The sequence below is a fragment of the Aquarana catesbeiana genome, linkage group LG04 (genome assembly GCF_042186555.1).
Source record: "Aquarana catesbeiana isolate 2022-GZ linkage group LG04, ASM4218655v1, whole genome shotgun sequence".
NCBI lineage: Eukaryota > Metazoa > Chordata > Amphibia > Anura > Ranidae > Aquarana > Aquarana catesbeiana.
Window position 1 is genome coordinate 50,178,901 of NC_133327.1, and position 27,328 is coordinate 50,206,228.

The 27,328-nt window shown below is 46.1% G+C and overlaps 1 protein-coding gene across 1 annotated transcript in view; it reads left to right on the forward strand.

Moving 5' to 3' along the window:
- Positions 1-27,328, forward strand: part of LOC141139237 (cysteine-rich secretory protein 2-like) — a 121,750-nt gene that overhangs the window by 47,555 nt on the left and 46,867 nt on the right. The window contains exons 4-5 of the mRNA XM_073625174.1: positions 2,752-2,842; positions 15,575-15,720. Coding sequence (XP_073481275.1) covers positions 2,752-2,842; positions 15,575-15,720 — 237 coding nt within the window. The remainder of the gene's footprint in view (positions 1-2,751; positions 2,843-15,574; positions 15,721-27,328) is intronic.

Here is a 27,328-nt window from a genome sequence, read left to right on the forward strand (position 1 = left end):
GGCGACGCAGACCCTAATTGACGCTAAAACCTAACTGATATCATCTGCCGGGTGATCAGGGGGTTAAACCTTTTTATTAGTTAATGTTCGGCGGGTGCCCTGACGCTTTAAAAAAATAACTAACTAACCAGCGTCACCCGTGACACTAGTACGGTGATCACTAGTGACAGGGGGTGATCAAGGGGTTAAACCTTTATTAGGGGGGTTTAGGGGGGTCCCTAAAGCTACCTGGGCCTACCACTAACTGCCCTAATGCTGATTAGTGTCCAAATGACACCAGTACAGTGATCAAAGAAAAATATGAACACTGCACTGGGTGACACAGTGACAAGGAGTGAAGGGGTTAACTGGGGAGGCGATCGGGGGTGATCGGGGGGTGAAATGTGTGCCTATGTGTACTGTGTCAGTGTAGTGTTGGTGCAACTCACGTGTGGATGTCCTCTCTCCACTATCTGGAACGGAAAAGAATTCCAGAGAAGGAGATGACATCACTTCCCCTGTCTGTGTTTACACTTACAGACAGGGGAAGCATTTAATTCATCAGGAACGATCAGCAGGTCCAGGCCAGAAATCAGTTCTGAAACAAATTTGATCGTCGCAGCCGCCGTACAGCTACGTCATTTCGCCCACCCGTGTCATTCTGCCGCAATAAAACTGCAGCAGCTGGTCGGGAAGTGGTTATTCACTATCCCTTTATGGCTGTTACCCAGAGACTTTCACCTATTGCTTATGTTAAGAGGTACCGCTCAGAGGACATTGCACCATATCCCAGCCATTCTCCTAGAGTGAACTCTAACCTAGTTATGGTATTATTATTCACATTGCAGGTAATGCTTATATGCAGTGTGTATTGCAGACTTTGCTGATTCATGTGTTGATTCCAGTCAAGTGGTACAGAACTCTATTCTAGTTCAATCTTATTTTTTTTAAAGAAACCTACAAGGAAATGTATTCCACATAAACATCATTAATAATAGTAGTAGGAGATGACAATAAATCCAGTGTATTCGAAGGATACATAATGTAGTATTGTACCAAGTTCGTTATGTGTGCAGATAACAAGGAAAAAACATTATTTTAAACAACATGTTGAGACAAAACAAGGATAACCAAAGAGCCCTCACCCCGTACGGGAGGGGATTACATGTAAACTTCATGTGTTACTACAATCAAACTTATTCCAGAAACCTGTTATGTTGTAGAGGATTTGCTTGTGGGGGTCGTATTTTGCATCTGATTCTGAGGAGTACATTTATACGAAGAGGAGAAGGATTAGGGGGAAATTAGGGAAAGCAGAAAGGTTAGGAACAGGAGTCGCTCCAGCATGGTCATGAGGTGGTACTGTCTAGGTTGCCCTCTTCCCAGGAGATGAAGTCCGATGAGTAGCGGAACATGGACCACGAAGTCCAAGTAAGAGAGAACTGATTGTCTTTATTAGATTCCTCAGCCAACAGATGTTCAAGGTCTCTAATGCAGTCCACCTCAATAGTGCACTCCCCCAGGGAAGGTACAGTTCTTGACTTCCAATATCTTGGAATCACCATTCTAGCAGAGGCCAAGAAATGGCATAATACATCTTTTTTAATGGACTTGAGTGTGCCCGGGAGCATGGATAAGAGAGCTCTCTCGCCAGTCAATGGGGGAGATGGAATGTTGGAGATCTTTTTCCCAAGCCTTCATGTATGGTGGGGATTCAAGGTGAAGAGCATTCAGCAAGAGGGAATAAAGCTGTGATACAAAGGATCGGTTTGGAGGAGCATATCCTCGAATCCTGTTGGTTCAGCTAGAATATCTGGTATTGATGGGAAGATTCGGATATAGGAAGTCAGTTGTTGTTTCTGAAGCCATTGCATAGGGTATCGAGAAAGCAATTCGGGGGGGGGTATCTGGAATTAGAGTTGGGTCTGTTCGGAGAGCCTGGGAAAGCCTCCTATGGTCTTCTTTTCGCCAAGGTCCAAAGCTTGTCACATGCATAGCCGGTGGGAAGGCTGGGGTCCCAAATAAGGGGGTCATAGGCCCCTAAGGATTAGATATGTTACCGCTAGAGATTAAGCGATCCCAAATATGGATAATTTGACGGGTGAGGTCACAGAGGGGGTGTGAACCCCTACGAATTGTAAGTGTGGTCCATGGAAGATCTGAGAGATCAATGGCGTTCATATGGCTTTCCAAGTGAACCCAGAGCTTGGTCAGAACTCTATTCTAAGTTACTTTGGCATTATACTGTCTAGCACACTGAACCTACCTTCTCTATGCTCATTTATGCTCGAACCACCCATAATTATACATTGAGATAATTTACCACTAAATGGTCTTGTGTCTAATTCCTGATACTAATTCACAGTAAAGGTATCCACACTTGTATTCCTATAAGTGCTTGCATTAACTTTCAACTCAACCAGGTGTGTCAGAGGGGCTGAGGTTGTTCTTGGAGAATATGACTTCTACCAGTCAAGATGTCTCTGGACATATGGCTGAGCTCTTTTTGTATTAATGGGAAACAAGAGGAGCACAGAGACATGAAATTGCATCACATCACACACCTAGGTAGAATTACCAATTGCAGTATAAAATATGAAAATTGTTGTTCCACCCTTGTCTGTATGAACAGCATTTTAACAATAATGTACCCTGTGCTGTAAAAACATAATGCAATGAGTCAGTAATTATATACAATTTTCAGGGCTGCACTTCAAGGTCTGAAACAGCAGGTCATAAATTAACCTTTAATATTTGTCTTTGTTTTCTAAGAAATGGCATCCAAAAGCAGCAGAGAATGCAATGGGTTGGGCTAGAGCATGTCCTACTGGCCATAGCAAACCAGAGTTTCGGAGAACTATTGGTAAGTAACCATTGGAAATTAAGTTTGGGTTCAGAGCCACCATGGTTTCAAACCACCATCTCTCAGTTTTGCAGTTCAACAAAATTTTGAGTTTATTTAAATTTACACCCATACCCACAATGCAATGCATTGCCTTTGTCTCCAGTCAGATAATATTAAGGAATGGACAGGCCAACCCCTCACTGTAAAAGGATGGGCTCCCAGCAGTTGCAGCAGAATAGTGGCTTAGTTATTAGCACATTTGCCTTGTAGCACTGGGGCTCCAGGTTCAACTCTGAGTCAGTACACTATAAGCATGAAGTTTGCATGTTCTCCCTGTCCTTGTGTTGGTACCTTCAAAAGAAATGGTGGTAGATAAATTGGTCCTAGTACTGTATGTGTGCATGTGAGGTAAGCAACTTGAAAGCTGGGAATGATGTGTATGTAAAGAATGTTTGTGCTCTACAAATGTCTATAATTAATAAACATGTCCCTGTCTACCTTCCTTTGTTCATAGACCTGATTGTCCTTCACAGGATTTTTTTTCCATATGAACAGATGTTGGAGTTATCCTTTGTATACAGCTTGCCACTGCATTGCAGTACAGTAATTAGTGTGCACCAAAAGCACTACACATTCACCCACCTCTAGCAATAGTTTCAGCATACCAAGCAGATAATGAACTGGCATATAAAACCTTCCATACCTACAGTATATCCACCATTAAAAAAATAAAAATAAATGTTTTTAAAATATTGCAGTGCAGTGTTGCAATAAATAGAAGCTCACAAACTATGCCATCAAACTACTGGATACTGGCCAATTTTTAGCAACCTATACCTATTTTCATTGTCTTTTCTTTATAGCTGAACTCCAGTAAAAATAAAAATCTTCTCTACTTGCTCCCGCACGTAAGCCTGGTACGCACAAGCCAAATATCAGTATCACCCGGTTTAACAGAAACCATGTTACATTCGGCCCTGTCTGACAGAAGGCGGCCAAACCCTCTGTCAGAACACAATCGGGGCCCCGTACGCGGCTAGGCTCCCAAAAAGTCTCACACATGTGGTATCCCCATACTCAGGAGAAGCAACAGAATGTATTTTGGGGTGTAATTTCACATATTTCCGTGGCATGTTTGAGCAATATATCATTTAGTGACAACTTTGTGCAAAAAAAAAAAAAAAAAAAAAAAAATTGTCTTTTTCCCGCAACTTGTGTTACAATATAAAATATGCCATGGACTCGACATACCTCTCAGCAAATAGCTTGGGGTGTCTACTTTCCAAAATGGGGTCATTTGGGGGGGGTTTGAACTGTCCTGGCATTTTATGCACAACATTTAGAAGCTTATGTCACACATCACCCACTCTTCTAACCACTTGAAGACAAAGCCCTATCGGACACTTTTTGTTTACATGAAAAAATTATTTTTTTTTGCAAGAAAATTGAACCCCCAAACATTATATATTTTTTTAAAGCAAATGCCCTACAGATTAAAATGGTGGGTGTTTCATTTTTTTCTTTTCACACAGTATTTGCACAGCGATTTTTCAAATGCATTTTTTGGGGAAAAAACACACTTTTTTAAATTTTAATGCACTAAAACACATTATATTGCCCAAATGTTTGATGAAATAAAAAAGATGATCTTAGGTCGAGTACATGGATACCAAACATGACATGCTTTAAAATTGCGTACAAACGTGCAGTGGCGACAAACTAAATACATTTTTAAAAGCCTTTAAAAGCCTTTACAGGTTACCACTTTAGATTTCCAGAGGAGGTCTACTGCTAAAATTACTGCCCTCGATCTGACCTTCGCGGTGATACCTCACATGCATGGTGCAATTGCTGTTTACATTTGACGCCAGACCGACGCGCTTGCGTTTGCCTTTGCATGAGAGCAGGGGGAGACGGGGTGCTTTTTTTTTTCTTTATTATTTTTTTGCTTTTTTATCTTATTTTTAAACTGTTCCGTTCATTTTTTTTTTTTAATCATTTTTATTGTTATCTCAGGGAATGTAAATATCCCCTATGATAGCAATAGGTAGTGACAGGTACTCTTTTTTGAAAAAATTGGGGTCTATTAGAACCTAGATCTCTCCTCTGCCCTTAAAGCATCTGACCACACCAAGATTGGTGTGATAAAATGCTTTCCCAATTTCCCAATGGCGCTGTTTACATTCGGTGAAATCTAAGTCATGAAATGCTCGTAGCTTCCGGTTTCTTAGGCCATAGAGATGATTGGAGCCATTCTGGTCTCTGATCAGCTCTATGGTTAGCTGGCCAAATCACCGGCTGCATTCTCGGGTTCCCTGTTGGGACAGGAGAGCCAGAGAAAACCATGGAAGATGGTGGGGGGGGGGGCATTCCCTCCCACTGCTTGTAAAAGCAGTCTAGAGGCTAATTAGCTGCTAGGATTACTTTTACATGAAAGCCGACCGCTGGCTGAAAAGAATGATACCAACATGATACCTAAACCTGCAGGCATCATTCTGGTATAACCACTCAACGTCCAGCAACATACCAGTACGTTGCTGGTCCTTGTTGGGCATATATTGTAAACTTTTTTTTTCATGCAGCCTGTGGGCTGAATGAAAAAAAGATATTGATCGGTGGGTATGCCCACCATTAGAATACCTCCCTTCATCCACCCACTTCTAATGATGGGCATACCCTCACCGTTTATATATGCCGAAGCATGGGGGCATCCTCCCGCAAAAGGTAGGAGCAAATCGCTCCTCCACCCACTGCTGCCCCCACGTTATGCTGAAGTATGTAACTGTGGTGGTGAAATCACCTCCGACAGCGCTGGAGTCACGGCTTTATGTATCGTGGGAGCCAACGCTGTTGCTGTCAAGATAAATAAATCCGCTCTGCAGCTGAATGGCGTACCTGCTAAGCAAATGATGGTTAACAATAAAACAAAGTAACATTACAGTATAACAGTAAGACTTACCATACCTGCAAAGCAAATACAAAAAAAAAAAATAGTAAAAAATAAAACATTTAAACGCAACCTGTGCCTAAAATATATATATGCCGAAACATGGGGGCATCCTCCCGCAAAAGGCAGGTGCAAATTGCTCCTCCACCCACTGCTGCCCCCACGCTTCGGCATATATGCTGAAGTATGTAACTGTGGTGGTGAAATCACCTCCGACAGCGCTGGAGTCACGGCTTTATGTATCGTGGGAGCAAACGCTGTTGCTGTCAAGATAAATAAATCCGCTCTGCAGCTGAATGGCGTACTTGAAAACAAAAAAATGGTTACCAAACATGATAAAAACATAACAACAGTAAAACATTGCAGAATAGAATACAGTAAAAAAGAGAAGAACAATAGAGAGAGAATAGAGAGAGAGAACAATAAAACTACAACTATTTTTGGTTTTTATTATTTTATATTTTTTTTGTGTTTTTTTTTTTTTTACACTTTTTTTTGTAACTTTAACTTTTGTAACTGGTACCAGGTTTGGGTCTCTCAAAATGCGACGGCATCTTGGGAGACCCTGTGAAAGTGTGTCCTAGTCTGTGCAGTGCTGTACCCTACGCTAATACTCAACTAGTGTATGGTAGCGTTCAAAACATTCACCAATGCAAAGACCAGGATTGTCAGGACAGAAGGGACAATAATACCGGGTGTCACGCCTAAATCCTTGCTTGCTGCAGACACGACATCTTTTTTGGGGGGCACGTTGGGTAGGGGTACTCGGGAGGACATAAAGAAAATGCCTCTCATGCAGCCGGCTTACTGCATTTGGTTGGGAAAGGTGAGGTGGAGCACCGTCTGGAAACAGAAGGGCTCTGACGATCTCTTCCTGGAATTTAAGGAAGGATCCAGTCCGTCCTGAAGCTCTGTATAGCACATAAGCGTTCAGCAAAGCCAATTGAAATAAATAAACAGACACTTATTTGTACCAGCGTCTGGCCTTACGGGCAACTTGGTACGGCGCCAACAACTGGTCGTTGAGGTCCACCCCTCCCATATTTTGATTATATTCGTGGACACAGAGGGGTTTCTCCACAACACCAGTCGCCGTAGTAACTTGGACCGTCATGCCTGCATGAAGGGAGATAAGAACGAAAACATTCTTATTGTCCCTCCACTTCATAGCGAGCAAATTATTACACTGCAAGCAGGCTCTCTCCCCCAACCTAAGACGGGAATCTACAAGCCGCTGGGGAAAGCCCCGGCGATTAGGTCGCACGATGCCACATGCTCCAATCTGATGATCAAAAAGGTGACTAAAAAGTGGCACGCTCATGTAATAATTGTCCACGTACAAGTGGTACCCCTTTCCGAATAAGGGTGACACCAAGTCCCACACTATCTTGCCAGCACTTCCTATGTAGTCAGGGCAGTTTGTTGGCTCTACGTGACTATCTTTGCCCTCGTAAACCATAAAACTACATGTATAGCCTGTGGCCCTGTCACAGAGATTATACATCTTGACCCCGTATCTGGCACGCTTGCTGGGAAGGTACTGTTTGAATGACAAGCGGCCAGAAAATTTAATCAGGGACTCATCAACGCAGACAACTTGATGGGGAGTAAACAAGTCTGCAAAACGTTGGTTGAAGTGGTTTACGAGGGGCCGAATTTTGTAGAGCCGATCGTATTCAGGGTCTCCATGAGGACGACAGAGTTCATTGTTGTTGAAGTGCATGAACCGCAAAATCTGCTCGTATCGTGCCCTGGTCATGGAGGCAGAGAACAAGGGCATATGGTGAATTGGGTCAGTGGACCAATATGACCGCAACTCACTCTTTTAGTTATGCCCATGTTGAGGGAAAGGCCCAGAAAGAGCTTAAATTCGGAGACCGTAATTGGTCTCCAATCTCTGGCAAGGGAGGACTGGGGAATAGTGGCGATGTGTTGACCAGCGTATAAATGTTTTGGTCCACAATAAATCTATAGAGATCTTCGGTGAAAAACAGTGAATAAAAATCAAGTGGCGTAAAATCAACTGTTTCCACCTGAATTCCGGGTTGGCCAGTGAATGGGGGAAGTACGAGTGCTGCAGAAGTGGTGGGTACCCAATTCGGATTGGCGAATGCAGCAGGAAGGGCACTATGGGCACGACGGGCCTGTGTTCGTCTTCTTGATGGCAGCGGGACATTACTTGTGCTTGCCACCTCGCCAGCTTGAACTGCACTTATGGGACTCGCCACGTCACCACATGACACTGCAGTGCTGGATGTACGACCAGGGTGTACTAGGCCGCTGGTGCTTGCTAGTTCACCAGAAGGAATAGCTAGTACTGCTCTGCTCCATACGAGAGCCCTGCGGTTCTTGCACTTCAAGGACAGAAGAAGAAGACTGGGGTCTGGTACGCCTGACCTTGGCAGGGGACCACAACTCCACCATCAGAGCTATCTGTCATGGAGCCGCTGTCGTCTACAGGATCGTATTCTGAGCCTGAATCTGACAGATGAGTGACTTCCTCTTCACTATCTGTCATGCTCAGAAACATGTAGGCCTCTTCACTAGTGTACCTTCGATTTGCCATTTTGGGCTCTAAATTTAGGGGTACACTAGTGAGACTCACAGGCAAAAAAGCTCCTGACTGTAAGCGACTGATTCAAAACGCTACCAAAAAACTGTTAGCGATCGCAGGGATCAGGCCTGACTCTGCGAACGCTGCAGTTATGTGTGCTTAGTGTTTTGTAAGTGTCAGTGATCAATCGATACTGCACTTGAGTGGGCTGGGCCGAGGGGCAAAACGCAGGTACTAGCAGGTATCTGGGCTGATCCCGCTAACACTGTATTTTTGGGAACCCTAAACTGCTGGGGACGCTAGAATAGATCTGATCGGATCAGATATCGATCCGTTCAGATACTATAGCACTAAGGGAGGTGTATTCTGCGTGCGTGGGTGTTAGCGGTACTGGCGCTAAACTGACACTGCCTGGGGCGACGCAGACCTTATCTGACCCTAAAAACGTAACTTATATCAACGCCGGGCAATTAGGGGGTTAAACCTTTATTAGGTAATAAACGGCGGGTGCCCTAAAACTATAATAAACTATAATAAACAATCTAACTAACCAGCGTCACCCGTAACAGTTATACGGTGATCACTGGTGAAAGGGCTAACTAGGGGGCAATCAGGGGGTTAAAACCTTTAGTAGGTAGTATATGGGGGTCCCTGTCGCTATAAAACGCTGACGGCGAACCTATATACTTACCTCCCTAACTAGAGTCACCTGTGTCACTAATACAGCGATCAGAAAAACGATCGCTTAGTGACACTGGCGACGGGGGGTGATCACGGGGTTAACCTTTATTAGGGGGGTTAGGGGGGTACCCTAGACCTAAAGGGGGTACCCAAGACCTAAAGGGGGCTAACCCTAACTGCCCTAACACTTATAACTGTCACAAACTGACGCCAATGCAAAAAAAAACTGCTATTTGTGTCACTGTGACAGGGGGTACAGGGGGGTGATCGGGGGTGACTGGGGGGTGAAAAGTGTGCCTGCGTATTCTACTGTATGTGTAGTGTTGGTGCAACTCACATTGATGTCTTCTCTCCTCGGCGCCAGAATGAAAAAGACCGGTTCGAGGAGAGATGACATCACTTCCTCTGCCGCTGTTTACATTACAGCAGCAGAGGAAGAATTTCATTCGTGGGGAGCGATCACGAGTGGGTGGCCACGAATGAGTGGCCTCCCCCTCAGCCTGTAATGCTTCCCCACTGATGCCGACCGCCTCGGGCACTGGGGGGGGGCGCGATGCGCCCCCAGCCCGCGGGAGGCAGATCACGTACCAGGTACGTGACTTTGCCTGCCCGTGCCATTCTGCCGCAGTATATCTGTGTTAGGCGGTCGGCAAGTGGTTAAATTTCGTACCTGGGGGGTGTTTATAGTATGCCTGTAAAGGGGCGCATGTTTCCCATGTTTAGAACAGTCTGACAGCAAAATGACATTTCAAAGGAAAAAAGTCATTTAAAATACTCGCGGCTATATGAATTGTCGGTCCGACAATACACATAAAAGTTCATTGATAAAAATGCCATGGGATTTCCCCACAGGGGAACCCCGAACCAAAATGTTTTAATAAATGGTGTGGGGGTCCCCCTAAATTCCATACCAGGCCCTTCAGGTCTGGTATGGATATTAAGGGGAACCCCGCGACAAGATTAAAAAAAAGAAAAGGCGTGGGGGTCCCCCTCAAAATCCATACCAGACCCTTCAGGTCTGGTATGGATTTTAAGAGGAACCCTGAGCCAAAATTTAAAAAAGAATGGCATCCCCTCTGACGTCACGGGGAAAGCCTCGGGGAAGTCCCCATGCCTCAGAGGGGGCGGGGTCACGGGGTGGCCCCGCCCTCCGTTATTTAAGAACCGTCAGAAGATGAGAAGCATCACACGGCGGGAGCCTCCTATCATGGATGCGGAGCAGCCCGAGAACCAAGAAGGGAAGAAGACGTCACGGAGGAAGATGCCAGATGAGAACACCGGAGCAAGAAGCAGAGGATGGGAGGAAGAAGAAGATGGAGGAAGAAACCAAAGGAAGATAGAAGATAGAAGAAAGAAGATAGAAGAAAGAAGATAGACGAAAGAAGATGGAAATAAGCATTTAAATAAAGGAATTGTCAAAAACTGTCTCTTGTCATTTTTAACATTTTTGACACTTTTTTGTGAAATGGGAGGGGCACTTTTGTACCCCCTTACCATTTCACACGGGGGGATCCGGGGGTCCCCTTGTTAAAGGGGGCTTCCAGATTCCGATAAGCCCCCGCCCACAGACCCCCACAACCACCAGGCAAGGGTTGTGGGGATGAGGCCCTTGTCCTCATCAACATGGGGAGAAGGTGCTTTGGGGGCTACCTCAAAGCACCCTTCCAATGTTGAGGGCATGTGGCCTGGTACGGTTCAGGAGGAGGGGCGCTCTCTCATCCCCCCTCTTTTCTTGCAGCCTGCCAGGTTGCGTGCTGGGTCTGGTATGGATTTTTTGGGGGGACCCCACGCCATTTTTAAAAAAAAATTTGGCACGGGGTTCCCCTTAAAATCCATACCAGACCTGAAGGGTCTGGTATGGATTTTGAGGGGGACCCCCACGCCTTTTTTTTTTTAATTTTGGTACGGGGTTCCCCTTAATATCCATACCAGACCTGAAGGACCTGGTATGGAATTTAGGGGGACCCCCACGCCATTTTTAAAAAAAATTTTGGTTCAGGTTCCCCTGTGGGGAAATCCCATGCCGTTTTTATCAATGAACTTTTATGTGTATTGTCGGACTGACAATTCATATAGCCGCGAGTACTTTTAAATGACTTTTTTTCCTTTGAAATGTCATTTTGCTGTCAGACTGTTCTAAACACGGGAAACATGCGCCCCTTTACAGGCATACTATAGACACCACCCAGGTACGAAATTTAAAGGAATATTACACTTTGACTGTTTCACTTTAAGCATTAATAAAATCACTGCTCCTGAAAAAAACGACCGTTTTTAAAACTTTTTTTGCATTGATCCATGTCCCCTGGGGCAGGACCCAGGTCCCCAAACACTTTTTATGACAATACCATGCATATAAGCCTTTAAAATTAGCACTTTTGATTTCTCCCATAGACTTTTAAAGGGTGTTCCACAGCTTTCGAATTTGTCGCGAACACCCCAAATTGTTCGACTCGAACTCGAAGCTCATCCCTAATGTTCATTACGGATTGCTGACTGGCTCTGCAAAATAGACAATCCGCACTGGGAATTGCGCAAATCCTTTGGACCTCTTGGCACTCCATGAATGTGCAGAATCTAATGAGATCCTGCTTTGTTTTTGTTGCAGAGGGCATTGGGGTTTGTGCAGAAGGGTATGGGCTCCTAAAATATGTAGTAAGGCGTTCAATGGACCCCTTTACTAGCTCATTTTATTCCAGATTATAAATATCCTCCCAGGTGAGCGAATCCCTCTACAGCAGTGATGGCGAACCTTGGCACCCCTGATGTTTTTGAACTACATTTCCCATGATGTTCATGCATTCTGCAGTGTAGTTGAGATTCATGGGAAATGTAGTTCCAAAACATTGCTCACTGCTCTACACAGAGCAGTAAACACTGCTCTACAGCCTACACCAGCCTTTCTTAACCAGGGTTGAAACCCTAGGCTTCCTCCAGAGGGGTTCCTTGAACAATGAGCAATTTCTGCCTCTTAGGTAACTAACCACTGACAGCACTGATCTCTTTGTAAGGGGGATTCTTTCCAATGACCACAAATGTAAGAAGCATCCTTCCCAGTGACCATGGCACGAATGTGCTGTAAGCTGTAGATAGAGTAATTATTTGCAAGGGATTCCTGAGACCGGAAAGTTATTTCAAGAGTTCCTCCATATTAAAGAGGTTGAGAAAGGTTGGTATACACTATCAAACCTTCAGTGGGTTGGATTTCCTAAAATCAGCTCATCACTGTATGCTGTGCAGTTCGGGGCACCAGTCCTCAGTGACGGTTGCAACACTGGGGAGTGAGCTCGGCTGCTCTGAGGATGGAATGTTAAATTCTTCATGAATTTCCCTGCATGTGTTTAATTGCCTAGGTTTGATTATCTGAGCAGCACTGGAGGGAGTTTCTCCAGGAAAGCCATACGTTGGGATAGTTAACGCTATTTTTGGAGAAGACCCTTCCATGAAGCCCCCTGGGACTTTTCCATCTCCAGGTTGCCAAGGTCTCCCTCCCATTGCCGGTGTGCAATACAAGCTGGTTTGACCCCGACAGTATATGCTGATCTGGGTTCAAACCCTCCGGTAAGCCTCCATCTTTACTGGGAGTGGGTACTGCACGTTTCTTGTGAGGACACTGTGGTGCGGTGTATGGAATCAATTTCTATATTCACCATCCAATAAGATCTAATATGTACATATTATGGACATAATAGCAACCAGCTGTGAAAGGAATTCTTTAATAGATTTTTTTACATAATTATTTGTACAGAATTACACGTTGTTGACGGCATTGTGCACACTTCTTCACCAGCGGTGACCTTTGAGGTCCTTATTGTTTATTATCAGTTCACTGAATGACATTTATATTGTTTTGGATGGACTTTTGCCTTTATTGAAAATATTGAACAATCATATATTATTCATTATTTTTCACATTTATACACTAAGGGTGTATTTTCATTTAGCGCTACACTTTTTGTTTGTTTTTTATTGGTTCATTTAGCAATTTTTCTTGTTGCTGTGTTAGCAGCTTATATTTTAGAGCAAGCGCAATTTTATTACTGTTTTTCAGCTCATCACTGTGTATAATAAAGAAAATGTTCAGACACACCCATTCTTGCCAAACCAATCTATTAACCTTCTATGAGGAGGTGAGTTGCCATCTAGAAAAGGAAGGCCCGTAGACGTGGTGTATCTGGATTTTGCAAAAGCATTTGACACAGTCCCCCATAAACGTTTACTGTACAAAATAAGGTCCGTTGGCATGGACCATAGGGTGAGTACATGGATTGAAAACTGACTTCAAGGGCGAGTTCAGAGGGTGATTATAAATGGGGAGTACTCGGAATGGTCAGGGGTGGGAAGTGGGGTCCCCAGGGTTCTGTGCTGATCTGACCAATCCTGTTTAATTTGTTTATAAACAACCTGGAGGATAGGGTAAACTGTTCAATCTCTGTATTTGCGGACAATACTAAGCTAAGCAGGGCAATAACTTCTACACAGGATGACGTGGAAACCTTGCAAAAAGATCTGAACAAATTAATGGGGTGGTAACTACATGGCAAATGAGGTTCAATGTAGAAAAATGTAAAATAATGCATTTGGGTGGCAAAAATATGAATGCAATCTATACACTGGGGGGAGAACCTCTGTGGGAATCAAGGATGGAAAAGGACCTGGGGGTCCTAGTAGATGATAGGCTCAGCAATGCCATGCAATGCCAAGCTTCTGCTAACAAAGCAAACAGAATATTGCATTAAAAAGGGGATTAAGAGATAAAACGATAATTCTCCCGCTCTACAAGACTCTGGTCTGGCCGCACCTAGAGTATGCTGTGCAGTTCGGGGCATCAGTCCTCAGGAAGGATGTACTGGAAAAGGAGCGAGTACAAAGAAGGGCAATGTGACAGACTCACCCGGGACAGAGGCTATTGGAGGGGACTGAACACAAGCCTCTTGCCCACCGATTATGGGCCCTGACATTTGGGGGAATGGTGCTCTCTGTGAGCTGTATGCCTGGGGACCCTGGGGTTGGTGTTACTTTGGATTCAGCTCCATGTCCCCCCAAGACACACAGACTCTGGGAACCCTTTATATACCATATTAGAATAGTGACTGATTCATACCGTTGGGACTCCTACTGTTAAATGCTAATGTCATCAATTCCAGGTACCTGTCTGTTGTCTGCTATAATGTGTTTATTGTAAATAAGTCTAGTGTGGCTCTAAGAGTCTTTTCACCCATTGTTGTTTGTGTGAATTAACTCTGTTACTGTGTGAAGCTCGGTGACCACAAGTCTGGGCAAAGGGTCATGTCTCAGTCACCTAGGCTGTATAAAGGATTAGATAGCTCATGTTAATTAGGTTAGCTTTTAGTCATCCTGCTGTATATATTTGTGTGAGATCTCAAATAAAGAGTCAGTCCATGTTAGCAGTGAAACAAGTGTCGCCTTGTTTTGTGCTTGGGAGCATTTGGAATATCTGATATCTGTATCCAGACTAGGAGGAAGTGGTATACTGACGGAAACACCCAAGTGGAGTGTGGGACGTTCCGTGACAGGCAACAAAGCTAATAAAGAGTCTGGAGGATATTAGTTATGAGGAAAGGTTGCAAGCACTGAACTTATTCTCTCTGGAGAAGAGACGCTTGAGAGGGGATATGATTTCAATTTACAAATACCATACTGGTGACCGTACAATAGGGATAAAACTTTAATGTGGACGGGAGTTTAACAAGACTCATTAAAATTAGAAGAAAAGAGGTTTAACCTTAAACTATGTAGAGGGTTCTTTACTGTAATGCCCCCTACACACGGTCGGATTTTCCAAGGGAAAATGTGTGATAGGACCTTGTTGTCGGAAATTCCGACCGTGTGTAGGCTCCATCACACATTTTCCATCGGATTTTCTGACACAAAAAAGTTTGAGAGCAGGTTATAAAATTTTCCGACAACAAAATCCATTGTCGGAATTTCCGATCGTGTGTACACAAATCCGACGCACAAGGTGCCACGCATGCTCAGAATAAATAAAGAGATGAAAGCTATTGGCTACTGCCCCGTTTATAGTCCCGACGTACGTGTTTTACGTCACCGCGTTCAGAATGATCAGATTTTCCGACAACTTTGTGTGACCGTGTGTATGCAAGACAAGTTTGAGCCAACATCCGTCGGAAAAAATCCTAGGATTTTGTTGTCGGAATGTCCGATCAATGTCCGACCATGTGTACGGGGCATAAAAGCGGCAAGAATGTGGAATTCTCTTCCACAGGCGGTGGTCTCAGTGGAGAGCATAGATAGTTTCAAGAGACTATTAGATAAGCACCTGAATGACCACAACCTACAGGTATGTACAAGGTAATACTGACATATAATCAGACACATAGGTTGGACTTGATGGACTTGTGTCTTTTTTCAACCTCACCTACTATGTAACTATGTAACATACACCTGAATACCTGCTAGAAGGAATCTTCTGGGGGCCATGTAGAAAGTATCTGAGAATGATGGACTTGTGTGATACCTAAGCTGCTGGGGCATGGTGGATACTAATGTAATAAACAAAAGATATATGAATAACTTTTTCTTTCAGATTGGGGATGTGGAGAGAACCTTTACTTTTCTAGCAGACTGGTCAGCTGGCTTAAGGTTTTGCTAGGCTGGTGGGATGAAAAGAATGACTTTGAATATGGAAAAGGAGCAGTAGCAAAAGGCAAAGTTATTGGCCATTATACCCAGGTATATATAGTATCTTCTACAATTTGTTTCACTTTATTTTGTTATAAACACACTTTTAAACATCTTCACTGACTAGCTTAATCAAAACTGTTTACCTGGATTGCTGAACTGCTTCATGCGATCATTGATCCATTATTCACTTGCATACAACCTGCTCTTATAGCACAAAACTTCAATGCAACTACTTTAAGACCCCATTCACACTGGTGCAGCATTGAAATGGCACTACCTCAGTGAGAGTTCAAAGTCGCATATCAGTGCGATTTACACTGCCAATTTCACTGTGCCTTGCGACTTCATTTAACCAAATTTAATGCAAGTCGCAGTGAAATCAGGAAAAAAGTCCTGCAGGAACCTTTTTCAATGTCGCCGCAACATGAGTCATGGCTATTTGGATGGTTCCATTGCCAGCAATAAGCTGCGACTTCTCATGCGATTTTGAACTGTCAAGTTGCATGACAAATTTCACCGGTGTGAATGGGGGCTTAGGTATAATGTCTCACTTTTCAGTAAGTCAGCGGGTAACCAATGTACTCTAAAAAAATGAAAATATATGTGTACTTATTTGGAGTTTATATCCCACTTCCAAATGCTGATCCAAATGGGTATGATGCAATGTCAACATCTTCTTCACCAGAGGTCTCCAAATAGTATCCCGGGGGCCAGATGTGGTCCTTTGCTTGCCTTTATCCGGCCCTTGAGGCACTATTTCTCCTTCTGACACCAACAATCAGGGGCATAGTTCTTGCCACTGACACCAACAATGGAGCACTATTTCTCCCACTGATACCAATGATGCAACACTATTCTTCCCACTGATACCAATGATGGGCACCCTTCTGCCCACTGACACCAATGATGGGGCAATATTTCTCCCACTGATACCAATGATGGAACACTATTGATCTTTTATTGAAAAGAATCAAGCAACCAATTTTATACAAAAGTAAAAAACAAAACCATAGTACAAAACTTCAACAGAAATCCAAGGAATACACATCCATGTTCAGAATATATACAATATATACATAATCCACTACCAAAATTATTTACATAAAGCAGCAGAGAAGGCCTAAGAGGCACAACCCATCACCTATGTACGCAGCCATTTATCAAAAATTAATCCAAAAAATAATCTAGGGTGATAAGAGACAGACAGCCACACCCGGGAAAGAGACTCCTGGCAGTCAGGGAGGCTTGAAACCCCTCCACGCCTTCAACCAAGCCCCCTGACTCCGCTTTTCTCTCTCGAGCACCCGAATCTTCTCCACCTCATGCAGAATGTCATACACCACCACCTGAACAGGAAGGATTTTACGCCGAATGCAGACCTGACACCGTGCATTCCAAGTGAAATAACGGACTACTAGGCTAACTAAAAAAAGTGTATCCAAACAAAAAACACCACCGGTATTGAATGCTCCATACACCCACTCAGCATAACCCAGCCTGGAGAGGAAAGGAACACCGAGGGCCCGCCCCACCTGTTTGTACACCTCTATGTTAAAAGGGCAATGAAGCAGAAAATGGTCCATAGTCTCCTCCTCACCTGCACACTCCTCCCGAGGACAGCTACGATCCATCCCACTGCGGAATTTCAAATTGCCCCTAACATAGAGCCTCCCATGGAAGCACAACCAGGCCAGATCCCTAAATTTAGGGGGTACTCTGTCCAAATTAATAAGTCTTAACCCTGCCCTCAAAACTGGGCCTGGGCAATCCCTTAAGGCCAGTGGGTCATGAAAGACTTCGCTCAAGACTCGACTCATAAGGACTTTTCTCGGAACCGATCTGAGATCTTCAGCCGACAATCGCCATTGCCGTAGTAACTTCAGGCACGGAGCGACATAGGCTGGTAGCTGACCACGATGACCCCTGAGATTCTTCACTTGGCCACCTTCTTCCCAAAGTCGTAGAAAAGGCCTAAACCAAGATCTAAATATGCCTGCCCATCCAGGAGGTTCCACTGCAAGCATATTACCAATATTAAACTTGAGAAAAAGCAGTGAAAAGAAAAGAACTGGGTTGACCATACCTAAGCCACCCTTCTTCCTGGATAGATAGGTGACATTCCTCTTGATGGGGTTCAGTCTGTTCCCCCACAACATCTGGAAGAACACACTACTGACCCTAGCATAGAGAGACACTGGCAAGATGCAGACAAAGCTGACATACAAGAAGATCGGAATCAGGTAAGTCTTAATCAGATCAACCCTTTCCCTCATAGATAACTTCCATCTCTTCCAGCTGACCACCTTAGCATTGGCAATTTCCAGTCTGCCTTCCCAGTTTTTGAGGCCATAATCGCCGGGTCCAAATTCAAAGCCTAGAATCTTAATTCTTTCCTGGGGCACTGGAAAGGTGTCCGGGAGATCAAAACCCTCACCTTCCTTTCCCATCCAGAAAACTTCACTCTTTTCCTGATTGATCTTGGAGCCTGATGCTTCAGAATACCGTGATGTCAGAGAGACCACCTCCTCTGCTTCATCCACCCCAGTGACAATCACGGACACATCGTCCGCATAGGCAACAACCCTCAAAGGCGGCTCACCCGGGAGCCCCACTGGCACCCCACACAACATGCTGCTCTCTAGTCTCCTGATGAAGGGGTCGATTGCAAACACATAGAGCAGGGGACTCAGGGGACAACCCTGGCGTACCCCGGAGCCAACCTCAAAGGACTGCCCAACCCAACCATTAACAAGAGGAAAGCTTTCTGCCCCCCTATACAAGACTTTTAACCAATCGACAAAACCACCCGGCAGACCGTACTTACTAAGGAGCAACCACAGGTACTCATGGTTAACACGATCAAAAGCTTTTGCCTGATCCAATGTCAGCAAATACTTTCCCCAGCCTGCAGCCCCGCACCGCTCCAAGGCCTCCCGGACAGCTAAAACTGCTGTGAAGGTGCACCTACTCTGGACCGAACAGTGCTGATGGCGAGAAAGCAAAGACTCTGCTACTGACGATAGGCGCCAGAAAAATATCTTTGCCAGTATCTTTCTATCGACATTAAGAAGGCTGATGGGGCGCCAATTCTCAACCATCGAAGGATCTTTACCCTTTGAAAGAAGAATCACAGCTGAGTGCCTCATGGAAGGGGGAAGTACCCCCTCAGCAAGGCAACTGTTAAAAACCTCTACCAAATGTGGGGCCAGAATAGACTTAAAAGCTTTGTAAAACTCAGCCGTCAAGCCATCCGGTCCAGGTGACTTTTTGATGGCAAGCTGTTCAATTGCCCTCATCACCTCTTCAACTGTGATCTCCTCAGTCAAATTCATCAATGGGACATCTTCATCATTTAGATCTGGAGTAGAGTCCAAAAAGCTTTCCATCTTGTCACGGTCAAGCTCTTTCCTCCCAAGAAGGTCAGCATAAAAGGACCTCACGACCTCCAGAATCCCTGACCTGGACTTTGTCAAGGAACCTGTACTGTCCTTAAGGCCAACGACCGTTTTAACAGCTACATCTTGTTTGCAGTTCTGGTAAGGGTCAGGCGAGTGGTACTTCCCATAGTCCCTCTCTAGAACCAAAGAGGCATGCCGGTCATATTGACACTTCTTGAGAAGGAGTTTCACTTCAGAGATTGCCCCAGGATCTCCTCCTCTCGAGACAAGAATATCCAGCTTCCTCCATAAACGTTGGTAGGTCATGTATTTATTAAACTGCTTTCTGTTGGCTAGGCCCCTAAAGAATCCAGCAATCCTCTTTTTGGTCAGCTCCCACCACTCAGCCTTGCTGCTACAAAAGTCCAGAATGGTCACCTGTGCCTGAAAGAATTCCTCAAAGGATTGTCTAACATGTTCTTCCTTGAGTAGAGTCGAATTCAATCTCCAGATGCCCTTACTCCTCTGAGGGGCGTCTGAAGCATTCAGGACCACAGATAGCATACAGTGATCATAGAACTCTACTGCCTGCACCACTGGGAGCGAGAAAGCAGAGGTCTCCTTAAAAAAAAACCTATCTATTCTACTCTGACTATTACCTCGATGAAAGGTGAAGCCAGTGTCATCCGGGAGGTGCTTAATGTGCACATCCACAAGACCAGCATCCCTAACCATACTATTTAAAAAAACGCTATCATATCCCAGCCTGTCCTTGAAGTCCTTCCTGTCCTTGGGCCTAGTTACTGTATTAAAGTCACCTCCAAAGACCACTTGCCGGGATGTAAAAAGAAATGGCTTGATCCTTGTAAAAAGGCATTTCCTGTCCCACTTTGTGTGTGGCCCATAAACATTAATTAGGCGCAGGTCCTGCCCTCCCACAAGGACGTCTAAGACCATACATCTCCCAATCTCCACCTCAATAACCCGCCGGACAGTTACCATGCCGGGTTTAAACAACACCGCCACACCGCCGTAAGGCTCGGCCGCAAGAGACCAGTAAGATGGACCATACCTCCACTCTCTCTTGGCCATGTGAATATCTGCCAAGGAGGTGAGCCTAGTCTCTTGCAAAAATAAAATGTCAGCATCTAATTGGCTGAACAAAAAGAAGGCCATAGAACGAGCTCTTACTGACTTAATGCTGGCGACATTTATTGTCACCACTTTTAACGGAGGGGGAACCGCCATTTGGGTTATTGGGTGGATTGCTTCTTAGCTCCCCTCTGCTGCTCATCACCAGAAGCCTCTCTCTTTCTTGAGGCCGCCTCAAACTCCATTTCGGAATCAGAACTTCGCTCCGAAGAAGCTCCAGATGAGGAGATATCCCAATTAGAGGACCTATAACGGTTGGAGACAGGCACTGGAGCCTGTTCCGTCCTCACCACCTGCTTCTTCCGCTTCCCAACCTTCCTTCTCTCCTCCAGGTACTGCAGGTCAGCTTCAGAGATGCCCTCATCTCTTACTTTTTTCTGTGAAGTCTTTCCACAAGACTTCTTTACAGAGGAAGAAGCAACCTTTTTAGTACCCACTACCACTCCTGGTGGGGGGGGTGCTCCCTTTGAATCAGACTTAGGAGGGGTAGACTCCTGGGGGGTAACTGACTCGGGGGGCACAGACTTGGAAGGTTCTGACACATGAGGAGGAGAGGGTACAGTAGGCTGGTGGGACACAGAGACAGATACAGAAGGAATACTTACAGACACAGGAGGGGTGGCCACAGGAACTGGGGAGGGATCCTGAGCAGGACCAGGGGAGTCAGTCACCGCAGAGGAGGATGGTACACCAGGGGCCTCACCCTCCATCCTGTCCAGCCTTGACATGTCATCAATTACCTCCTTCTCCATATTGTGCCAGGCTTCAGGACACCTGCTGTAGGGGTGGCCAAGGCGCAGGCACAGGTTTCACCTGATCATCTCAGTGCAGTCCTTAGCCATATGACCCTGACCCCGACACACTGAACACATCAAGGCTGAACAGGAAGAGCTCAAATGCCCCTTTTCTCCACAGCGGTGACACAGCTTCGGCTGACCAGGGTAGAAAATAGTCATCCTATCCCTCCCTATAAAAGCTGAGGAGGGCAGGTGACGGACAACATTCCCATCCCTGGCCAACCTGACTGTTACTGACCAACCCCCAGTCCAGATGTTACGCTCATCAAGGATTTTGCTGGGCTTAGTCAAAACTTCACCATAGTTCCTTAACCAGACCTCTAGGTCCCGAGCAGGAACACTCTCATTGGTGAGTATGATGGTTATCTTTTTCACCGTTGACCTTTGCAAAACCACAACTGGGGCCAGACCTTCCCATTCAGGTCTTGACCTGCACCGAGCCTCATATCGCTCCCAAAACAGGTCAAGACCCTCTGGCCTGGTGAAACTAATGGTATAATCCCGTGTCCCAACTACATGTATTAGAGCATACAGGTCATTTGCCCAAAACCCATCTCTAAAATCAAATCCACCACTGCACGCCGTGCTGGAGGGATTGCACCACCTTCCCATTTGAGAATTACCACATTTCTTCTCGGACCCCCAGCAGAAGCCAGAGACCCAAGACCAGATCCCGGGGTGCCCAAAGTGGTAGGCTGCAGGGGGAAAACCCGCTTGGGGCGGAGTTACCAGGAGCAGAGCGTACCACCTGAGCAAATGTAGGTTTATCAGGGCCAAGGCCCCACACTGAAGTTACAGTAGTCTGTACAGTACTATTATTATTCACTGCTTGAACAGAGTTGGTAGGACTGTCTATCACACTTGTACTGGGACCATTGTGCATCACACTGGTACTGGGATGATTTTTATCAGTCACACAAACATTCACATTCCCATCAGGAATAATCACAGTTTCTGCTGCAATACCAGCTGTCTCCTGAAGCTGTGCTGTAGAGTCTTCAGCAGGTTTGGGGCAAACAGCTTTAGACTCAGATAAAGGGGGGTTAATTGGCTCTGCTGAAAGTTGCAGTTCATCTGCAGGAATGTCATTTTTTAAATGCAAACTTTGCTGTACTGCAGCATCAGCAGGCACAGCACTGCTACAAATGGGATTAGCAGCCTGATTGTCACTGGGCACATTGTCTGTATCAGTAACAGGGTTCACAAAAACAGTTTTATGCACCACATGGGGCTTGACAGGCCTTACCTTGTCAGGCACATTATCAGTAATGTCCTCCTCATGAAACACCAACTGATCTTCCTGTATAGGAGACTCCATTGCCTGGATGGCCCTGAGCATGCCTCCTGAGTCCTGGGAAGGCATGGGGCTGCTTATCTCTCCCTGAGGGGGCAGGGGGTCTGAACTGGGGGTCTCCTCCTCCACCTCCAGTTTTGTCATCCTGGCAAACCTTCTGTCATTGCAGAATTTTTCTTTGAAGGGCCCATCTCTGCCTTCCATCATGGACACAATGGTTTCCTGGTGTTCAACCCGGACCTTGGCCAGTTGGATCTCCGGATCCATGGACCCACCTCTCTGGCTATGCAAGCCCTCACGCTGCCTTCTCAAGCGCTTCAGCTCTGCTCTGAGCTTGTAGAGCTTGTCTCTCTCCTTATTCTGGACCTTAATCCTGGCCACCACTCGCTCCCGGATGGCCCCAGAACCTTCATCCTCACCAGGGGTAGAGAGATCCCCAGCCATGGTTTGTACAGGGGCAGGCATGTTACCTGATGGCCCAGGAGATGGCTGAGAGCTTCCAGCAGGAGAGACCCCGCTGGCCTCCATGGCTTCCCCAGATAGGGGCCAGGAGGGCTGGGAGAGATTTCCCCACCACTCCCCTCTCACACGGATCACCTGCAAAAGCTTCAGAGAGACACCTTCCTCCTGACACACCTGTGCTCCAATGATGGGTGGGGCACTATTGATCTTTTATTAAAAAGAATCAAGCAACCAATTTTATACAAAAGTAAAAAACAAAACCATAGTACAAAACTTCAACAGAAATCCAAGGAATACACATCCATGTTCAGAATATATACAATATATACATAATCCACTACCAAAATTATTTACATAAAGCAGCAGAGAGAGCCTAAGAGGCACAACCCATCACCTATGTACGCAGCCATTTATCAAAAATTAATCTAAAAAAAAATAATAATCTAGGGTGATAAGAGACAGACAGCCACACCCGGGAAAGAGACTCCTGGCAGTCAGGGAGGCTTGAAACCCCTCCACGCCTTCAACCAAGCCCCCTGACTCCGCTTGTCTCTCTCGAGCACCCAAATCTTCTCCACCTCATGCAAAATGTCATACACCACCACCTGAACAGGAAGGATTTTACGCCGAATGCAGACCTGACACCGTGCGTTCCAAGTGAAATAACAGACTACTAGGCCAACTAGAAAAAGTGTATCTAAACAAAAAACCCCACCAGTATTGAATGCTCCATACACCCACTCAGCATAACCCAGCCTGGAGAGGAAGGGAACACAGAGGGCCCGCCCCACCTGTTTGTACACCTCTATGTTAAAAGGGCAATGAAGCATGAAATGGTCCATAATCTCCTCCTCACCTGCACACTCCTCCCGAGGACAGCTACGATCCACCCCACTGCGGAATTTCAAATTGCCCCTAACATAGAGCCTCCCATGGAAGCACAACCAGGCCAGATCCCTGAATACCGTGATGTCAGAGAGACCACCTCCTCTGCTTCATCCGCCCCAGTGACAATCACCGACACATCGTCCGCATAGGCAACAACCCTCAAAGGTGGCTCACCCGGGAGCCCCACTGGCACCCCACACAACATGCTGCTCTCTAGCCTCCTGATGAAGGGGTCGATTGCAAACACATAGAGCAGGGGACTCAGGGGACAACCCTGGCGCACCCCGGAGCCAACCACAAAGGACTGCCCAACCCAACCATTAACAAGAGGAAAGCTTTCTGCCCCCTTATACAAGACTTTTAACCAATCGACAAAACCACCCGGCAGACCGTACTTACTAAGGAGCAACCACAGGTACTCATGGTTAACACGATCAAAAGCTTTTGCCTGATCCAATTTCAGCAAATACTTTCCCCAGCCTGCAGCCCTGCATCGCTCCAAGGCCTCCCGGACAGCTAAAACTGCTGTGAAGGTGCACCTACCCTGGACCGAACAGTGCTGATGGCGAGAAAGCAAAGACTCTGCTACTGACGATAGGCGCCAGAAAATGATCTTTGCCAGTATCTTTCTATCGACATTAAGAAGGCTGATGGGGCGCCAATTCTCAATCATCGAAGGATCTTTACCCTTTGGAAGAAGAATCACAGCTGAGTGCCTCATGGAAGGGGGAAGTATCCCCTCAGCAAGGCAACTGTTAAAAACCTCTACCAAATGTGGGACCAGAATAGGCTTAAAAGCTTTGTAAAACTCAGCCGTCAAGCCATCCGGTCCAGGTGACTTTTTGATGGCAAGCTGTTCGATTGCCCTCATCACCTCTTCAACTGTGATCTCCTCTGTCAAATTCATCAATGGGACATCTTCATCATTTAGACCTGGAGTAGAGTCCAAAAAGCTTTCCATCTTGTCACGGTCAAGCTCTTTCTTCCCAAGAAGGTCAGCATAAAAGGACCTTACGACCTCCAGAATCCCTGACCTGGACTTTGTCAAGGAACCTGTACTGTCCTTAAGGCCAAAGACCGTTTTAACAGCTACACCTTGTTTGCAGTTCTGGTAAGGGTCAGGCGAGTGGTACTTCCCATAGTCCCTCTCCAGAACCAAAGAGGCATGCCGGTCATATTGACACTTCCTGAGAAGGAGTTTCACTTCGGAGATTGCCCCAGGATCTCCTCCTCTCGAGACAAGATTATCCAGCTTCCTCCGTAAACGTTGGTAGGTCATGTATTTATTAAACTGTTTTCTATTGGCTAGGCCCCTGAAGAATCCAGCAATCCTCTTTTTGGTCAGCTCCCACCACTCAGCCTTGCTGCTACAAAAGTCCAGGATGGTCACCTGTGCCTGAAAGAATTCCTCAAAGGATTGTCTAACATGTTCTTTCCTTGAGTAGAGTCGAATTCAATCTCCAGATGCCCTTGCCCCTCTGAGGGGCGTCTGAAGCATTCAGGACCACAGATAGCATACAGTGATCAGAGAACTCTACTGCCTGCACCACTGGGGGTGAGAAAGCAGAGGTCTCCTTCAAAAAAAATCTATCTATTCTACTCTATTACCTCGATGAAAGGTGAACCCGGTGTCATCCGGGAGGTGCTTAATGTGCACATCCACAAGACCAGCATCCCTAACCATACTATTTAAAAAAACGCTATCATATCCCAGCCTGTCCTTGAAGTCCTTCCTGTCCTTGGGCCTAGTTACTGTATTAAAGTCACCTCCAAAGACCACTTGCCGGGATGTAAAAAGAAATGGCTTGATCCTTGTAAAAAGGCATTTCCTGTCCCACTTTGTGTGTGGCCCATAAACATTAATTAGGCGCAGGTCCTGCCCTCCCACAAGGACGTCTAAGACCATACATCTCCCAATCTCCACCTCAAAAACCCGCCGGACAGTTACCATGCTGGTTTTAAACAACACCGCCACACCGCCGTAAGGCTCGGCCGCAAGAGACCAGTAAGATGGACCATACCTCCACTCTCTCTTGGCCATATGAATATCTGCCAAGGAGGTGAGCCTAGTCTCTTGCAAAAATAAAATTTCAGCGTCTAATTGGCTGAACAAAAAGAAGGCCATAGAACGAGCTCTTACTGACTTAATGCTGGCGACATTTATTGTCACCACTTTTAACGGAGGGGGAACCGCCATTTGGGTTATTGGGTGGATTGCTTCTTAGCTCCCCTCTGCTGCTCATCACCAGAAGCCTCTCTCTTTCTTGAGGCCGCCTCAAATTCCATTTCAGAATCGGAACTTCGATCCGAAGAAGATCCAGATGAGGAAATTTCCCACGTAGAGGACCTATAACGGTTGGAGACAGGCACTGGAGCCTGTTCCGTCCTCACCACCTGCTTCTTCCGCTTCCCAACCTTCCTTCTCTCCTCCAGGTACTGCAGGTCAGCTTCAGAGATGCCCTCATCTCTTACTTTTTTCTGTAGTCTTTCCACAAGACTTCTTTACAGAGGAAGAAGCAACCTTTTTAGTACATGTTACCACTCCTGGTGGGGGGGGTGCTCCCTTTGAGTCAGACTTAGGAGGGGTAGACTCCTGGGGGGGAACTGACTCGGGGGGCACAGACTTGGAAGGTTCTGACACAAGAGGAGGGGATACAGTAGGCTGGGGGGGACACAGAGACAGATACAGAAGGAATACTTACAGACACAGGAGGGGTGGCCACAGGAACTGGAGAGGGATCCTGAACAGGACCAGGGGAGTCGGTCACCGCAGAGGAGGATAGTACACCAGGGGCCTCACCCTCCATCCTGTCCAGCCTTGACAAGTCATCTAGTACCTCCTTCGCCATATTGTGCCAGGCTTCAGGACATCTGCTATAGGGGTGGCCAAGGCGCAGGCACAGGTTGCACCTGATCATCTCGGTGCAGTCCTTGGCCATATGACCCTGACCCCGACACACTGAACATATCAAGGCTGAACAGGAAGAGCTCAAATGCCCCTTTTCTCCACAGCGGTGACACAGCTTCGGCTGACCAGGGTAGAAAATAGTCATCCTATCCCTCCCTATAAAAGCTGAGGAGGGCAGGTGACGGACAACATTCCCATCCCTGGCCAACCTGACTGTAACCGACCAACCCCCAGTCCAGATGTTACGTTCATCAAGTATTTTATCGGGCTTAGTCAATACCTCACTATAATTCTTTAACCAGACCTCTAAATCTCGAGCAGGAACACTCTCATTAGTGAGAATAATTGTGATTTTTTTCACTGTAGACCTTTGTGAAACTGCAACTGGGGCCAGACCTTCCCATTCAGGTCTTGACCTGCACCGAGCCTCATATCGCTCCCAGAACAGGTCAAGACCCTCAGGCCTGGTGAAACTAATAGTATATTCCCGGCTCCCAGCAACATGTATTAGGGCATACAGATCGTTTGCCCCAAAACCCATCTCCAAAATCATGTCCACCACTGCACGCCGTGTTGGAGGGATTGCACCACCTTCCCATTTAAGAATCACTACATTTCGTCTCGGACCCCCAGCAGAAGCCAGAGACCCAAGACCAGATCCCGGGGTGCTCAAGGTGGTAGGTCGCAGGGGGAAAACCCGCTTGGGGGCGGAGCTACCAGGAGCAGAGCGTACCACCTGAGCAAATGTAGGTTTATCAGAGCCAAGGCCCCACACTGA